At 48.2% G+C, this 18378-nt stretch overlaps 3 protein-coding genes across 3 annotated transcripts in view; all 3 read left to right on the top strand.

Moving 5' to 3' along the window:
• LOC113491030 (keratin, type II cytoskeletal 75-like) overlaps positions 1–1389 on the top strand; it is a 5736-nt gene extending 4347 nt beyond the window's left edge. Inside the window, exons 8-9 of the mRNA XM_026867657.1 lie at positions 589–620; positions 728–1389. Coding sequence (XP_026723458.1) covers positions 589–620; positions 728–924 — 229 coding nt within the window. The 3' untranslated portion in view covers positions 925–1389. The remainder of the gene's footprint in view (positions 1–588; positions 621–727) is intronic.
• A 3419-nt stretch (positions 1390–4808) lies between these two features.
• LOC113491029 (keratin, type II cytoskeletal 5-like) lies at positions 4809–8489 on the top strand. The gene is made up of 9 exons (XM_026867656.1): positions 4809–5300; positions 5724–5938; positions 6259–6319; positions 6439–6534; positions 6791–6955; positions 7212–7337; positions 7654–7874; positions 8138–8172; positions 8278–8489. Exons 1-9 carry the CDS (start codon positions 4809–4811, stop codon positions 8487–8489), a joined length of 1623 nt encoding a protein of 540 aa, XP_026723457.1.
• Positions 8490–10838: 2349 nt separating this feature from the next.
• On the top strand, positions 10839–16872 carry LOC113491032 (keratin, type II cytoskeletal 6A-like). The gene is made up of 8 exons (XM_026867659.1): positions 10839–11336; positions 11746–11954; positions 14567–14627; positions 15252–15347; positions 15539–15703; positions 16080–16205; positions 16340–16560; positions 16830–16872. Exons 1-8 carry the CDS (start codon positions 10950–10952, stop codon positions 16870–16872), a joined length of 1308 nt encoding a protein of 435 aa, XP_026723460.1. The 5' UTR covers positions 10839–10949.
• Positions 16873–18378: the final 1506 nt, after the last annotated feature.

The raw sequence follows: 18378 nt of genomic DNA on the forward strand, positions 1-18378 counted from the left end.
CAGGCGCACGGTTGCAGAGAATGAATTTGTGACACTCAAGAAGGTGAGAGCAAGTTACAGAACACCATCCGATGACTACTTGTAGAACTCTTAATCGCCTGTTAATTCACAAATCCGTCCGTCCATATTCCAAAAGTTGGGGTTTTTTTTACAGTTTCTTCCCCGGGACTGTTATTGCAGAGATACGCGTGTTCCTGACTTGTTAATTAGAGTTTAAAACACATTACCTAAATCTCTCATCCTCCAGGATGTAGATGCTGCCTATATGAACAAGGTGGAACTACAAGCCAAGGTAGATGCGCTGACTGAAGAAATTAATTTCCTGAGAGCCCTCTATGAAGCAGTGAGTACAACCACCTCCCAAGACATTTCAACCCTCAGCTAAGAGCCCCCCTCCCTCCTTTTCTCTGAAAGCCTGTAATTTCTTCCCCGGGGAGATGCTAAATCCTTTACCTGTTTAGAGTTACACCAACGGATTTAGCTGTTTAGATAACAATCTGTAGCCTCTCCCAGGTCTGCACGCTCATCTGAAAGGATGAAAAGGCATCTTTCTTATCCTCTTACCTTGTTGTGTCTGTCCCCTAACAGGCTGGCTGGAGACGGCGTCCCAGTGAATATCTGTAAGTCTCTCAAATATATGCCATTACCTTATTTAAGCAACAGCGTGTCTCTGCACCAAGAAGCGATGCCCAGAGAAACTGAAAGCTTTTCCTTCTCCTTCCTGCAGCTGTGACCAGAACAACTGTGGGAACGGGATACGGAGGAGGAAGCAACCTCAGCATGGGAGGGGGAATCTGCAACATGGGGAACAGCTTCAGCTGTGGAAGCGGTCCCGGGGTCACCAGCACCACCCTCGGAGGCGGCAGCAGCTCCAGCGTGAAGTTCGTCTCAACCTCCTCCACCAGAAGAAGTTACAGAAGCTAAATGTTTCCTTTCAGACCTCCTCACTCGCCAGAAAACACCTTAGTGCTGGTCCTTTACTAAAGCATAGCTGGGGTCAACAGAACGCAGGCCACCCAAACCCTATATCTTGTCGCACAGGAGCCTCAAATTAGGAACTCTCCCCCCGCTGTGTTGTCTCGCACGCGTCGTGTAGGGCTCTGCTATTGAACCTGAGTCCAACTGTTTTAACTGTTTTAAATTTGCAACTTGCTTGTTACAGCTCAGCATTTTTTGGCCGGATTTTGTATATAAAATGTGTCCCATGACTGTTTGTCTCTCTTCACTTTCTGGTGTTTGTCTAATAAAAATGCATATGTAATTTATTCTATTTTGTGGATCTTTTAATTAAAGACATGGAACAGCAAATGCAAATGCAGATAACAAGCACTTTTCCTAGGGCCCTGCCCAGTTAAAGGCTCAGATTTTTGCTCGTCATTCACATTTCCTGAATCTCTCCCTTAGCAGCCAAAACACACAAGCACAGCGCAGCACCAAAGGGAGGCTTGCCGTTGATTTCAGTGTTCTCCCCACTGTGCAAGTAAAACACCTGGGAGCTAAACACAGGGCACGCCAAGGCAAGAGCCGGGCACAGGGGAAAAGGTCTAAGATTCATTTACTGCGCAGCTTCCAGGCAATACAACATCCAGCAGCCTGGCTCCCAGGGGGTACAAAGGGCAGTGCCAAGCGTCTGATGTACCTGCATAAACTTCTAACAATAGGGAACTAATTACTAGGGGAGTCAGAGCAACCACCCACAAGTATATCAGTCCATCTCAAAACCCCTTTTACCGTGAGCTGTCTCACCTCAGTGTAGGTGCCAGCGGTGCAAACATCTGCCTGAGCAGGTTGAAAGAGCTCCTTTGCTGTTCAGAGCACTGGCCACACTGGTTTAGGTGTTTATCTTGGGTCTTGATGCTGATGTTCCCTCCCCTTTGACTATCAGCAGGTGGAGGATCTGGTCCATACGCATTCACGTGCTGTGTTTAATTAGACGTCGCTCGCGCAACAGCTATAAAAAATATCCAATGGGAAACCCGCTGGAAAGTAAAAGTCGTCAAGAGCCAAAGTTTCTTCACGTTTCTAGAACACATTGGAGACAAGATCTTGTTTTGAGAGGGTGAAGAAAAGCCAGAGGAGGTGTGGCAACTCTAGATGTGGTTCTGACTAATTGGGAGAAATTAATTGAGAAGTAAAAGCAGAGCATCACCTGCCTGAATGCTAGAGTGACAGATGTCAGTGCTGGAACATCAACTGAACAAATAGGTGTGATTAGAAAAAAGGTCCCAACCCTCACCCCATGTATTCCAATAAGTTAAAGTAATGGGTAGAGAAGAACTCTTAGGAAAATACTCAGAATGGTGGGCGAGTAGAGGGGAATTGGCCTGAATGATACAGAGACCAGCAGCTTCCCGTGATTTTCCAGGATCCTGTGAACTCTGCACGTTCCTCTCTGCACCCCTCTGGAAATCTCCTTCCCCAAAACGTGCAGGCTCGGTGATGGCTCTGCTGCAGCTCTCCACTCCCGCTCCACCACCTCTCCCTCCCAAGTACTCCCTCCTGAGTACAGCAGGTCCTGGGAAGGAGCAATCGCTTCACTCTGAGCAGCAGCCCAGGCAAGGTCAAGTGATGGTTTCCTCACTGCTGCCTGGACACACTCTCCAACCAAAGAGGAAGAACGTATCTAGGCAAGAGGCACGTCAGACGGGCACCGTTCATTGCATCAACACAGAGGGGATGAATCCCTTCATCGAGCACGGGAGAGGCTGCGGCCAGACTATTGTTCTCCCAGGGCATTCATTTTTAAGCAAGATACAAAACCACGCCGGCAAAGGTTCGCCCCTCTGGATACATGACCAATGTACAGCTGTCCTGGCTCTGGTCACCATGTATGTAACCACCTGCATCCAGCCCTGCTTGGTCAAGTTAAACAGATGTAGCGATGACCTGGGGCTCGGATTTCAGTGGGAGAGGACAGCCCTTGTTAATTCTAGCACAGCCCAGATTAAAACGTTAGTCACAATAAAATGAAGTGGCGCTTGCACTCAGGGGCTTGAATTTGCAATGCACGGAGGGAACTGATTGCTAATTGCTACCCATAACGTTTTTACAGAGTTTTTTAAGACAGTCAGTAGCTTAGTCACAGAAGCTCCGCTCTCTTAAAAACTGCTGCTTGTTGTAACGCACAGTAGCTGAAACACTCCCAGAACAGTTATTTTAATTTTGTTCCAAGGTGTGTAATGGAAACATTAGTTGACTAGAGAATAAAATAGAGGAAAAAAAAAGAAAAAAAAAGCATGGCTGAACGTCAAAAAAGAGATGGTAGACATCTGCACATTACCCTCCTGGGACCTCCTGGTCAAACTCACTTGACTGCCTGGCTTCCACATGTGAAATGGCAAGCACAAGCGCACGCTCGAAAGATGCATCTGCAAACACCTGCTCCATGCCCCGGTGCCTGCTCGTGTCTTTTTAATGGCTGGGGAAAGCTATGACTTCCCAGCAACACTCTGCAGGTGGGCTGCTACCTCCCTCCTCTGATGAGCAGGTGTTCAGCTCCGGCACGAGCACCCACGAGAGAGACGTACCTTGGCAAACCAAAGGGCTGCAGGGTCCGAGAGAAGCGTGTCCATCCCTGGGCACTCAGACTAGATGCTGGGAGTGACTTTTGAGCATTGTGCCTGCTCTAGGACGAGTGCCCACGGGTGCAGCCACGCAGCACGCACCGAGTGAGTCCAGACACCATGTGTCTTCACTAGAGAAAAGCACTATTTGTCTCTTCCTGGGTGCTACGCGGAATAAGGGAGTTGTCTGAGAACGATGCTGTAAGCCTCGAGCCCAGGCACTGAATTTCCCTGTGAGTAAGAGATATCAGAGGGGGAAGACAACAGACACGGGGAGGGCAGCCTGGGAACAGGCTTCACACCGTGTAGAGACAAGGTCACCCCATGAGTCAGGAAACTGCCCAAAAATATGTGAAGGTGAAGCCCTGAGAAAATCGCCAACTCAGGTTTTGTGTCGTCACAGACAGGTCATATTCTGATATTTCATCATTTCTTGTCAGTCTGAGTCAGGACGAAGCGTAGACACTTTTCGTAGAAAGAAAAGGTCTGAAAAAGCCATTCATAAAATTACCCTCCATGTCCTTCCACTCCCCAGCTGGTTTTTGATAGCTGATGGTCCCAGACTTCCACTAATGACCCATCACCGCTCTGCCTTTCCCTCCATCACTTCTTTCTCCCTCCTGTATCAGTTCTGCTTTAAATGACTCTTGTTTGGACCTGAGAACGAGTCCAGAATTTCTGACAAGTCAGGGCCTGAGGTGCTGATGCCCCGCTGGGGTTTACTCAAAACCACAGCAGCAGGAAAACACAGACCCACAATAACAGATTTCTCAGATCTCGGACCACTGCACCGTGAAATAATGTGCCTTTACGCAACAGAGGGATTGATTCACCCATGAAATAGAGATGAGTGAGCGCTTGCCCAACGAGGGGAACCACTGACTGCAGAGGTGAAAGGAGGGAGTGGGAAAAGGATGCCTGCGAACAAGAGTTGAGCAGGCAGTATTTAGTGTTTTTTTCAGATATTTCGACAGCCAGATCATTGCTGTCACAGAAAAAAAAAATGCAACTTCTGCACTTCGTGAGTGCTTGTGCTCACAGTGAACTCACCGTCCGCTTTGTTGCTGGGTGTGCCGAGCCCAGATAATCAGTAAGATGAGCGCCACGCCAGACCCATCCCCAGCTGGTAAGGGTATAAAAGGGCCAGTCCCAGCCTGGGGGAGCGCAACTTCACCTTTCTGCCTCCATCCACTTCCTCACTGCTTTATTCTTTCTACCGCTCTCACCCTGCCCACATCAGCTGCCATGTCTCGGCAGTGCGCTGCAAGGAACCAGAGCACAACTGGCTTCAGTGCTGCTTCTGCCTTCATCCCAAATGCCAGCAGCGCCAGCTTCTGCTTACGCTCTGCATCCCAAGGTGGAAGCTGCAGTATCGCCCCTGGATATGGAAGATCTGTTGGAGGTTTTGGAAGCAGGAGCCTCTACAGCCTTGGGGGATGCAAGAGGATCTCTGTAGCTGGAAGAGGTGGTGGCTTCTACGGACCTGCAGGTTTTGGTGCTGGCCCTGTGATCTGTGGTTTTGGCAGTGCAGTCGGTGGTGCCTTTGGGTTCGGTGGTGGTGCGGGTGGCCCTGGATTCCCTGCTGTCCCAGCTGGGGGCATCCACGAAGTCTCAGTCAACCAGAGCCTTCTGAAACCTCTCAATCTGGAGATTGACCCCAACATCCAGAGTATCCGCAAGGATGAGAAGGATCAGATTCAAACCCTCAACAATAAATTTGCCTCCTTCATCGACAAGGTGAGACACAGGGTTTCTCGGTTATGCTGTGTTGATTCTTCAGTGGGGAAGTACAAACAAGGGCAAGTTGTATCTTTATCAGCAATTTTGCTGCCCTTGTACTGCCATTTCTAACATCAGCAGCCTGGGAATAACACCTGAGGGGTTCTAGTTTTGAGACCATTCGTCCCTCACATTAATGCCAAGATGAGACCAGCCAACAGGGGGAAAACAGTGATATAGGGTGTAAGGAAGCAGAGTCTGCAAAGAGAGCAGGAATGTTAACGTCAGATGTGCAATGTTTGTATAAATTGTCGGTTGTTCCACAAGGGCTGAGAGCTCCCACCTTCCAGCAAGTGAATCCTTGCAGGACTGTATCTTGTCTCTCTAAGGAAAAACCATCCTAAAATCACCGTTTCTGAAACACCTCCTTTCTCTATCCAGGTCCGATTCCTTGAACAACAAAACAAGGTCCTGGAGACCAAGTGGGCCCTTCTGCAAGAACAGGGGAACAAACCAGTCAGAAACAACATTGAGCCCCTCTTTGAGACCTACATCAACAACCTGAAGAGACAGCTGAGCAGCTTGCTGACAGACAAGGAGAACTTGGGACAGGAGCTGAACAAGGTGCAAAGCCTTGCTGAGGACTTCAAGAACAAGTAAGTCTGTCCATTTGTGGTCTGCGACAGAGGCCAGCTCGCTGTTGCATCTGTGCAATTAGATGAGGAAAGAGGCCTTTTTGCTGATATAATCTTCTGAGTAAGGTTAAGTTTAATATGAGACATATTCAGTTTCAGTTCCCCATGGCTGAAAGTCACAGGCAGAAGGTGATGGGGCTAAGAGATGAAGGTACATACAGTCATACAAAAAAAAAAAAAAAAAAAAAAAAAAAAAAAAAAAAAAAAAAAAGAGATTGGTCCCGAAAACATGAAATAATTTTTGTACAGGGCTAGGCTAACCCTCCATTTCCATCCTGCAGATATGAAGAAGAGATCAACAAGCACACAGCTGTCGAGAATGAATTTGTCATCCTGAAGAAGGTGGGTGCAGGGTGTTGTGCCTCCCAGCTCCGCACGAGCATAGCAAGAAACATGTTCTTCAGCTTTTCCTCTGCTTCCCTGAAAACCACTTCATTTTTGTGATGTGTTTCCTCACCTAGGAGGTGGATGCTGCCTACATGAACAAGACAGAGCTGCAAGCCAGGCTGGACTCCCTTATGGAGGAGATTGATTTCCTCAGAGCTCTCTATGAAGCCGTAAGCACCAGTATTGACATCCTTCTCCCACTTTCCAGCCTTCCTTCCCCACTTCGGAGGCTCAGGACTCCACTCCGTTCTGCTAAATAACTCAGTGCTTTTTCCATTTCACTCGCTGTCTTAACCCTGTCTGAAACCATCTTGGAAAAACCACTTTGTCCATCCAGGTCTACCCTCTAACTTGGGCGTTTCCTTCCTCTGAGCAACATTTGTGTCTCACGCCTGCGACTCACTGGAATACCTGCTGCTTTTGCAGGAACTGTCTCAGATGCAGACCCAGATCTCCGACACCTCTGTCATCCTGACCATGGACAACAACCGCAGCCTGGACATGGACAGCATCATCGCAGAGGTCAAGGCGCAGTACGAGGACATCGCCAACCGCAGCCGGGCGGAGGCCGAGTCCTGGTACCAGTCCAGGGTGAGTGCCTAGGAGGGCTTCTGTGATGGGAAAACCACACTCCCTCCCCCAGTTTCCCATGGGGAGGTGGGTCCCACTGTGATTTTTATAACGCTGGATGTCTCCAGATTTAATAATCTTACAAAGGTTGGGAGTGCTAATTTGGGACTGAGAACATACGCATGCTTCTGAGCACAAACACCCACATACCCACATTCTGCTTGGCTCTAAACCCAACATAATTTACCTTGGGTGATTGTTCCTCTCTCTGCGACAGTACGAAGAGCTGCAGGCTACAGCAGGCAGGCACGGGGACGACCTCCGTAACACCAAGCAGGAGATCTCCGAGCTCAACCGCCACGTCCAGCGACTGCGGTCTGAGATCGACAGTGTGAAGAAGCAGGTAAAGGGCAGTGTGAATGCATAAGACTAAACTCTTGCTGTGCTCTAACTTCTTCCTTGTCTGGCCAACTCCAGGGAGTAAAAATAAATGTATCTCAGTGAGTTCTGCTGGATAAGGAATGAGTATGACAGCATTTGTTTCAGTGCTGTAACACCACAAAGAGTAACAATGCAACATGAGTAAAACTAAGATGATGTTAAGAGGTGTGGAGTTAGATTAAATCCAGGTTACAACCTGGCTCAGAACATGACCTCAGGGTTCAAAGAACTGATCTATGCTCTAGATAAGAAACATAATGACTACTTCTCCTCCACAGTGCGCCAGTTTGCAGACCGCTATTGCAGATACTGAGCAGCGTGGGGAACTGGCCCTCAAGGATGCCAGAGCCAAACTGGCTGAGCTGGAGACAGCCCTGCAGAAGGCCAAGACAGACCTTGCCCAGCAGCTCCGCGAGTACCAGGAGCTGATGAACGTCAAGCTGGCCCTGGACATTGAGATTGCGACCTACAGGAAGCTGCTGGAGGGCGAGGAGTGCAGGTGGGTACAATTTTATATCCCAATTTTGAGAAGGGCAGTGGAGTCAAAGACCCTTCTTGGGTGTAGACTTCCCACATTCAGAAGACCTGAAAGGTGTTTGAAGGCAAGCCCAGGAGGATGAGCTATTTGGGAAGACGGTAGCCTTCGTGCAAACTTTCCAACTTCCACCAATAATATTCCAAGAAGGTTCTCCTGCCTTTTCAACCAGCTCCTGGTCATGGGTTCCCCTTGAATTCTCACTGGTTTACTTTGCTCCCTAACAGGCTCTCTGGAGAAGGTGCCGGCACAGTGAATATCTGTAAGTAACTTTTAAAGATAGTTTGTCAACTTCTACATTTGTCTCCCTGCCACTCAGAGCCCGCTGTTTGTGGATGCCTCTAAAGAGGGTGTTCTCCTCTTGCAGCTGTGACCAGAACTCCTGTAGGAACGGGCTATGGAACTGGAAACTGTGTCAGCTTTGGAGGCAGCAGCGGTGTAGGACGTGGGGTCTGTGCTGGAGGAATGGGCTTCAGCTCTGGAAGTGGACAAGGCACAGCCGGGTCATGTGTGGTCGGTGGAAGCAGTTCCAGCATAAAGTACATCTCCACCACCTCTTCAACCAAGAGATGCTATTAAAGTCAGACACCAGCACTGTTAGCTCACGTGTGCCGAGTTCCCTCTCATCTTGTGTGCAATCCTTACCCTGTTACTTGGAAAAGATCTGGAAGTCAAAGCTGTCTGTCCTTATTTATATAAAACACACCACGGTCCTGTTCTTTGACTCTCTGAAATCCTCATTTCCCAGTGTTTGTCTAATAAAAGGCATGTGGTATTAATTCTGTCGCATCCTCCTTTTAATTCCAATTACTTCATAGGACCTTCGGGAAAAGAGCGGCCGACGTAACAGAGTAGAGCTGAAGGTAGATCAAAGTCATACACACAAGAGCTGAGACCTTTCCTTCCTCTGCACTCACTGCAACTCCATGGACACCTCTTATATCCAACAGGAATAGAGCAGCTGGATGTTCCATTCCCATTTGTGTGAGCAAAGTTTTTTAGCATCGGTATCTTCCACAGGATGGGACAATATGTACTCTTCTTAGCAGGCACTAAAGAAAAAGTCCTTCTATCTTCGTTTCTACATTGCAGCATCTCAGCATTTTCATGCCGCCTTGATAGCGCCCAAACTCCCATAATGTTTTAAGGTTTTACGTGATGAGTCACATAGGGATTAAAAGTAGTTTTTCCCCAAGAAAACAAGTACTTCAGCTCATGCTGTTCTGTACATGCACTAGCTGCAGGGGCTAATAAAATGCCGTCACTGCCATTACCATAATTAGAAATGGAACAGACCCATTAACCACCCCAAACTCACCCTCTTTGGGAAGAATAACATCGCCAGATATAGGCTGTGAGATAGTTAAAGACCCTGAGGGTAAAGAAGGTTTAGTTCCCCTTCTCTGATCTCCTGCACAGCAGTAACGAGAGACAAACGACAAAAGCACCAAAGCTCATCTTAAGGGGAAAAAAAAAAAAAAAAAAAAAAAAGTGCTGAGATTACCACAGCAGATTGTGCTGGTTCAGTCTCTCACACAACCTCGCTGAGTGACTAAAGCACTAGAGGTAAACGTGACGCACATTAAGTGCACGCTGACTGCTAGCCTAAAGAGAAGGCGATATAATAAACCCCGGCTTTTCGTTAGTCCTCTAGACCTCAGCACAGTAACACAGCACTGGAAAGGAAATGGCTCGTCCTCTGCAACACCTGCCCATCGTCCTCTGGCATCTCTGGACCATGTTTCCATTGACACCAGCAGAACTGGTCAAGGGTCTGGAGCACAGGTCTGATGGGGAACAGCTGAGGGAACTGGGATTGTTTAGTCTGGAGAAGAGGAGGCTGAGAGGAGACCTCATCACCCTCTACAGCTCCCTGAAAGGAATCTGCAGAGAGCTGGTTTGAGCCTCTGTAGCCTAGCAGAAAGCGACAGGACAGGAGGGAACGGCCTCAAGTTGCGCCAGGGAAAGTTCAGACCAGATATTAGAAGCATTTCTGTACAGAAGGGGTTGTTAGGTGTTGGAATGGGCTGCCCAGGGAGGCGGTGGAGTCCCCACCCCTGGGGGTGTTCAAGAGTGGGGTCGATTTAGAGCTTACGGATATGCTGTAGGTGGGAACTGTGCTAGGAGAACGGTTGGACTGGATGATCTCCAAGGTCCTTTCCAATTTAGATAATTCTATGTGATTCTGTGTGATTTAAACACTGTCCAGCATCAAACAGCCATCCGATGACCTGGACTTTTACAACTCAGGCTGTTTCCTCTCTGGGAGACCACGTACTTTGAGCTATCTCATCATTCAGCATTTCGGCTAAGCAAAGCACCCACACTCCCTGTAGTCAACAGAAAGGCACAGGTGCCTCCCAAATGATCATCTTTACCAGAAGTACCTCTGTGCAGGTGAAGTGTTGTCTGCAAAGATGAGGAGTGCAGACCAAGACATCTAACTTCTTGCCTCGGTCAGGACAGGTTGCTCCTACCCCAAGTCAGCTGGCTATCAGAGAGAAAAGTAATTTTTTTTCTTTAGCAAAGCATGTCCAACTGGCATTTTCAACATCTCTGGATTCCCTCTTGTGGCAACTTCAGTCTCATCAGCTTTAAACTAAATGGGCACCAACACCACCAACCAAGTTAAAAGCAAGCCGAAAGGGAACTTCCAGATGTAAATATGTTTTATTTTTCCCCACCAGTAATCCCTCCTCTGAAAAATACAGGTTAGAAAATTTGGTTAGTTTTATGAGCCTGAAGGTTGCCAGCCCGCTGCATTAGCGAGTCTGGTGATTAACGGGTTGGGGAGGTGGCCACGTGCCAGCATACCAAAGCGATTAGCTCAGCCAACGGAGCTGCGGTCCTCTGCGGACAAGCCCAGCTCTCCAAAAGGATAAAAGGCAGAGGGGACTCCCGATCCAAACTCCCAAAGATTTCCACTCACCTGCCATCTCACCTCCTTGCCCTCTGCCCTCACCACCGGCGACCGCACAGCAGTTCGTGGGCATTAGGTCAGGAGGACTCGCTAAGAGTTCCAGCGCTGCTTCTGCCACTATGCCTGTTCACCGGAGCAGCTTCAGCTCCGTGTCCATGTCCCGCAGCAGCGGTGGAGGCGTGGGACGGATCAGTGGTGGTTTTGGCAGCAGGAGCCTTCACAATCTAGGGGCAAGCAAGAGGATTTCCATGAGCGGAGGGTATTGTTCTGCTAGACCAGGGTACAGTTACGGGTCAGGTCATGGCGGGTTGGCATACAGGGTTGGTGGAGCTGGGTTTGGGTTTGGAGCAGGATGTGGCCCTGGAGGTATTCAAGAGGTCACAGTCAACCAACACCTCTTGGTACCTCTTAAGTTGGAGATTGACCCCAACATGCAGAGAGTGCGGCAGGAGGAGAAGGACCAGATTAAATCCCTCAACAACAAATTTGCCTCCTTCATCGACAAGGTAAGACACGTTCCACTTAATCCAGCCTGGCATGTTTGTCATTGCCTGTAGAGTAGAATCAGGATTGCTCTCAACATTATAAATTTACTTCTAAATCTTTAATGCACAGAGTTAAGGATTTTGTTCAGCTTGTTACCGCTGTCTCCAGACTGTCTATACAGCTCATTTTGTCACAGATCTACAGACAGACTAGATGGGGTGCAAATTATTTTTCCAGGTTTCTTTGCAGCTGAATATTGCTCGTGGTTTCCAAATCTTACTACCAACGATCTTTTGATGACATGCCCACTTTAAATTATATAAAATAAAACCAGAAAACCCCTCACATTAAAGCCCTCATCTCATGAAAAGTGAGGCAGGTTTTGAGCTGATCATCCCCAGTGATTTAAATTGTTCTGATGGGTTTCAGGTGCGGTTCCTGGAACAACAAAATAAAGTACTGGAGACCAAATGGAGCCTCTTGAAAGACCAAAAAATTGTGAAAAATAACCTCGAACCTATGTTTGACGCGTACATCAGCAACATGAGGAGACAGCTTGAGGCTCTAGGAGGGGACAGGCTGCGGCTCAGCTCAGAGCTGAAGGCTATGCAGGATGCTGTTGAAGACTTCAAGATCAGGTAAGCAACACACACACAGAAAGAAACCTGTCCAGTTTTTCACTCTATCTTCTTCCTGGATGAGCTAAAAAACCCAAGGCAACCCTAAAACTGTGAGACCTCAGGAAGGACCAAAGTGACTAGTTCCCCTCCCTTTACCTGCTGGATACATGTCAGCAAGACAATTTTTTTTGCAGGGACCCGTGAAATTTTTAAATGTTGCAAAAGGCTCAGGCGGTCAGACATCCACAGGAGTTCAGGAGCAGCTTCTCAAAAGCTTAGTCTGTCCAGAGCTTAAGTTTTCCAAATGGTTTCAGCTCCCATGTAGCCATTTTAATGCAGACCAGGATGAAACCTGAATCTCCACAAGACTATTAGGGACTCTGAACACTCACATTTCTTACCAACGTGGGTTCCCTTCCAGGAGAGAAAGATTGTCTAAAAAGAAAGATTAATTTTAAGTGTATGCTTAAGTGCTTTTTCTTTTTCTTCCTTTTTTTTTTTTTTAATTATTATAATGTCCTTTAATATCAATGTACTGGATAGTTTTAGCACTTCTGAACGTCAGGAGTTAGCTTCCACCCCATGGAAAGTCACTGCGATCTTGGGCGAACGTTTCAGCTCAGCTCAACTCTTTAGGCTGTTAGGAGGAGGTGTTCCCTCTCTCACCCACTCTTCGCACTTTGGACAAACATCTATCAAGACCGTGTCTGCTACCATGCCCACGAGGGATACACTGCTTAATGGATGTGAATAAGTAAGAAAATTAAATTGTCAGTCCGAAACCAGAAAAACGGGAGATGAGAGCTGGGTGCAGGCTGCAATTCAAAGCAAGGACACGCGCGTTCTGCCAAAAACCCTCTGCTCTCCCTTTCTCGGGAGATCATGTGTCTGACACTTTCTGCCACCTTTACCAACAGTGCCTCTAGCCCAAAAGTAGCCTCAGAACAGAAATAAATGCCTTGGGGAAGAGAAATCCTCATCCACAGACTACTTTGAGACTTTATTTTAGGGTTCTCTGTGCCTTCAGCAAAGGAATGTTTACCAGAAACTAATCTGTCCTGTGTCAGTTTGGCCATGTAAGACCTCGGGGTCTGCTACATATCAGCCATCTAGATTTCATTAATTCATTTTAGGAGGCGACAAATGACATTCCGGAGATAAATATCCTTCTCCATCAGCTACAGAAGAGACCTCGAAGAACAGAAATTAGCCAAAATAGCCAAGTTCGAGGTAGCTGACACCACACTGACTTGAGATAAATCCCAGCTTTAAGCCCAATATTGCTCTCAATTAACTGGGTCAGAGAGTGTCCTCCTCCTCCTCCTGTTCTCATCACGGGTCCATGGTGAAATCAGCTGTAAATTTTGAAAAGCAATGTCTAACATCAGCACAGTCTGGAGCAGCAAAGCAGCAACAGCGATTGCCCAGCTGAGAACAGAGCTTTGGGCACATCATGACTTCAGACGAGAAACCCTCTGACAGCCAACGGTCACATCACAGAAGAGGTTCAGACTTTAATACTCTGCCTGCACCTGACAAAGTGGCAAATATTCCGTCTGGCTCCAGATCAGGGAATCTTTGGGCAAAAGCCCAGTTACATCATACACATTGCTGGGCAGGGACCATCCCCTTGCATTGTGGCAACAGTGCCTACGCCTTCCAAAAGGACGTCACTGCTTCTGTCCCCAGCTCCTGGGAGTTTGTTCTTCTTACCTTTATTTATTTTAAACTTTGTGGATCCCAAAGTATTCTTTCTAATGCTTTGCTCTTCTGAGACTAATACTAATCCAAACGGCAATTAGGAATTAGACGTATGCCAAATTAGTTTTCCTCTTCTATGTGCCTAAGAGCTTACAGACCCACAAATCTACGTACAGGCTAGGACTGTACTTAATGGCAATGATTTTAAGGCTTGGATATTCCTGATGTGAAGAAATCTTCCCCCATGAAAGGCTAACGTTTTATTAGCTGCATGCACGCTCTCCTTTGAACTCCTGTCTTTCATCTCCCCCATTTAATCATTTCATTTGAGCTGGGCATCAGTCCACAGCTATTGCTGGTTTTTATCCTTTACCAGGAGTGGGACTGTGCGCTGCTGCTAACCCAGACCTTGGCTTTCCTTGCCCAGGCCATCATCCTCCCTCCTCCTTGGCCATCCCCAGCCCTCCCGAAGCCACCGCGGGAGCTGGCGTCAGAGATCCCGGCTCTTCTGACTAACCCAGGTGTGGCAGTGATGAGCTCAGCCATGGCTCCACCCAGCCCTCCCAGCCTGAGAAAATTTAGAGAGTACAAGGTTTCCATTCACAGCAAAAACTTCTGGGAGGATAAAATGTGCCTTTAATGAAGGCCTGCAGCTTTTCTAGATGGCCTCCTCCCACCCCCTAGCCCAAGGGTGCTGTCTTTCTATCATAATCAGTGAGATATATCTATCTAATAATATACATATAATATACGCACTGATCTAGCAAGGACATAGCGTTGTTAGCAGCTATTTTTGTTGTTTCCTCCAAAGATCTGTGCATCGGCGGTAAATGCCCCTGGGAACAGACTCTCTGGTCTCCCCACAAGCACCCTGGGGTGGGTTGCAGTACAGAAGCTGTAAAGGGATGCTCATCTCCCCTTCCCAACAGGTATGAAGAGGAGATCAACAAGCGCACGACTGCAGAGAATGACTTTGTTTTGCTCAAGAAGGTGAGGCGCCAACAACAAAGAAGGGACACACTTTTTAAAGGCAAAACACATTTGAATGCAAATAACCCTTTTTATCCGGCAGTGCCAAGCTGGGCAAAGCACTTAGCAAAGGTGTAGTCATCCCTCCTTGAAGTAGAAACACCCAGTTGTGCCAGTGTGTCAGTCCTTGGCAATAGCTCCTTCTTGTTTTAGGCCCCTCATCCAAAATTCAGGTGAGTTCTGGTCCTCCAGGTACCAGATCATATCTGAATCATCTGTAACTTCTAGTCACTCCACTCTGCGAGTTATGCAGCCTTTCTGTACCCAATCCCACCCTCCACAGCCCCCCCCAAAACCAAGAAATTTCCACTGTTTCGAGCATTCGAGCATTGTCCAAAATATCTGTCTATACACTGGCAAAAAAAAAAAAAAAAAAAAAAAAAAAAGTCAAAAATTGCTTAGATCTATGGGACAGCATCCCTCCCCCCAGAAAAAAGGTGGAGGGAAGAAACCAGTTCCCTCTTGGATCTGTTTAAAAGGCACAGAGGTCAAGAAAGTCCTCAGTTCAGGTTTGTCTCCAAAGGTTCATATTAAATGACAAGATAGGCAAGGTTTGGTTCACTGCCTCTATTGTTGTGGTTCCAGGATGCGGACGCTGCCTACGTGAACAAGGTGGACCTGGGGACCAAGCTGGATGCACTGACAGAGGAGATTAACTTCCTGCGAGCCCTCTATGAAGCAGTAAGAGTCTCCCAGATTTCCCAGTTCTGCCATTTCCCCATTTTCCTGGTACCGACAGGATAGACCCAGCCCAGGAGAGCTGTCTGGAGCTGCGGTTCCTCCCCAGTCCTACCCCTCTACCACTCATAGTCTCCGAGACCAGCACAACAGTGAAACATCTGGGGCTGAGAGTGAATTTGTTTGACCTACAGGAGCTGTCTCAGATGCAGTCACAGATCTCCGACACCTCCGTGGTGCTGTCCATGGACAACAACCGCAGCCTGGACCTGGACAGCATCATCGCAGAGGTCAAGGCGCAGTACGAGGACATCGCCAACCGGAGCCGGGCTGAGGCCGAGTCCTGGTACCAGAGCAAGGTGAGGATGTGAAAAGTAAACAGGCGAGCTAGGAAAAATTTTGTTTAGCATTTCCCAAAGGCTATTTTATACTGGAGAGTGCATGCAGAGACAACGGGAGTAGGGTGTAAGTTCAAATTGATTTGGATAGGATTTCATTTTAGTTTCCTGGACACGTGAAGATGCCATTTTGATAATGAGAGATAGAGGAGCATAAGGAGATAGAGGGAGGAAGGAAATATGCTAAAGGTCATGAGGAAGAGCTTGGACTGAGTACAGAAAGAGTCAGAAGACCTGGTCAAGAGAGGATCAGAGCAGGATCAATCTCTACCAATGAGTTCAAGCTCCTGCCCAGCTCTGACTGTGCCCTCGTGTCTCATCTCTCTGCCCACCCCAGTATGAGGAGCTGCAGCTCACAGCTGGCCGGCACGGGGACGACCTCCACAACACCAAGATGGAGATCTCAGAGATGAACCGCACGATCCAGCGGCTCCACTCAGAAATCGATAGTGTAAAGAAACAGGTATGAGGCACAGGACTCCTCCCAACATGGGGGCACCTCCATCCCCACTACCTTGCTGTACCCTTGCAAGGATGCCTGGGAATTGGGGTCCAAACTCACGGAGCAGTCACCAGGCCTATTTCCACTTCTTGCAGTGCGCCAGCTTGCAGACGGCCATTGCAGATGCTGAGCATCGTGGGGAGATGGCTGTCAAGGATGCCAGGGCCAAATTGGCTGGCCTGGAAGATGCCCTGCAGAAGGCCAAGGCTGACCTGGCCCGGCAGCTCCGTGAGTACCAGGAGCTGATGAACGTCAAGCTGGCCCTGGACATCGAGATCGCGACCTACAGGAAGCTGCTGGAGGGCGAGGAGAGCAGGTGGGTGTCTCCCGCTGCAAACCAGTGTCCAAACCCATGGATGTTTTCACATTTGCCTTGCAACCAGAGAGGGAAGGGCCACAGGTCTTGCAAGTAGACACACCCCTGTCCTACACAGTTACAGGTGTTATTTCAGTTCCTATCAGACGCTCAACATTAGACCGTAACACCCCAGACCATTCTGCTCTCCAGTGTCCCTGGTGCCAAACTTGTGCTTGAAATTCTCCTAAATAATGAGTCCTTACTTCTCCGTCCTCTCTTTCTTCCAGGTTGGCTGGAGAAGGCGTTGGTGCAGTGAATATTTGTAAGTAATCTGGCTCATAAGCAATATATTGAATTTGCATTGAGTTATTCCTTAAAAGTACCTGAAATTGAGGATCAGACAACGAAAATTAGCTCTATGCAGCCAGTAGTTACCAGCACAAAAATAGAGTATACTTGGGGTTTTGCAGGGCTCTGTGGGACTGGGGAGGCCAGAGAGCCTGACATACCTTTCCTCTGACCAGATCTGAACTTGAAAGATTTTGTACTGTGAGATCGTCCCTGGGAGACTCAGAGGTCTAAGGCCAGCTCTGCTATAGGATAGGAAGAAAAGCCAGAGAATAAGATCTGTGGAGTACCGGCAGGGGTAGACCGACCAAGAAAAACCATGAATGTGTGCAGCTAAAGGCTGAAATTCCTCCGTACTATTCCAAACAAACTAACCCTCTGCCCATGGTTTCCCACCACAGCCGTGGTCTCATCCGGGAGCAGCTACGGAGGTGGGAACATGCTGGGGCTGGGGTCAGGCTTCAGCAACAGGCTCAGCACGGGGGGAAGCGGTGCCAGCCCCAGCAGCGGGGGCTGCCTGGCCGCGGAATTCAGCTCTGGCACGGGAAGAAGCTCAAGCATGACGTTTGTATCGAAAAGCACCACCAAGAAGAACTATTGGAGATAAATCATGGCAGCACCCAGCTCACCCGGAGCAGAATTTGAGCATCACCTCCTGCCGCCAGCACAAAGCTTATTAGCACCATCCAAAGAGCCACACTTATTGCTTTCCCACTAGGGGAAAAGATATTCCCAGCGCTACTTATTGGCTTGGGAGAGGTGCCTCTCCAAGTCCAATTAATTCCTCTGCATAAAGGCTCACTCAGCTGACCAGAAGCCCAGTGCTGCTTGTCAGTGAGTAATCAGCCTTCCCATTAATGGGTGCCATCACTAGAGCTCAGCTCACGGCTTCCCAGGGCTCCCTTTTGCTCCAGCGCCCTCCTGCAAACCTGGAGTAGATGCAGGACTTAGAGCAGTGCACATGAAAGCAGAACGTGTCCCTTCACCCACTCATGGTAGAAACCAGGAGGTGTGGAGAGACCACAGTCCCTTGTGCTCCCTGCTAATGAACCCTGCTCCCCACCGCCAGGCTTGCTCTCCCCAAAGCCTTAGAAAATTTGAAAACAAAGCGACCTTCATTATAGAGGCAGTTTCTCTGTTTCCCAATTCCTCTTGCACTGCCACCGTTTCACTCCAGGCTCTCTAGCTCTACCTACATCCAAAAATGCAGCCTTCCTTTTCCCTAGGTAAAAGGGGTTGGCTCTCTATGTTTAATTCTTTGCCCACCCAGTATGTCTAATTTAGGCCAAAAGACAGGTTGGCAGACCTTGTCTCAGCAGCAAATTATTCTCCTGTCCACCAGTCAGAGTAAGCTTAAAGCAGAGACAAGGGTTAAAAATACAGGAAAAACAAAAAGGAGGAATAGCAGGCTAGCAGACTTTGGTATAAATTTTACATAACCTGGAAAAACATCTCTGGTTTATTGCCTTTGTTCTTAGCTGTTTCCCC

Source organism: Athene cunicularia, unplaced genomic scaffold, assembly GCF_003259725.1.
Source record: "Athene cunicularia isolate RWA unplaced genomic scaffold, athCun1 chrLGE22_part1, whole genome shotgun sequence".
Lineage (NCBI taxonomy): Eukaryota > Metazoa > Chordata > Aves > Strigiformes > Strigidae > Athene > Athene cunicularia.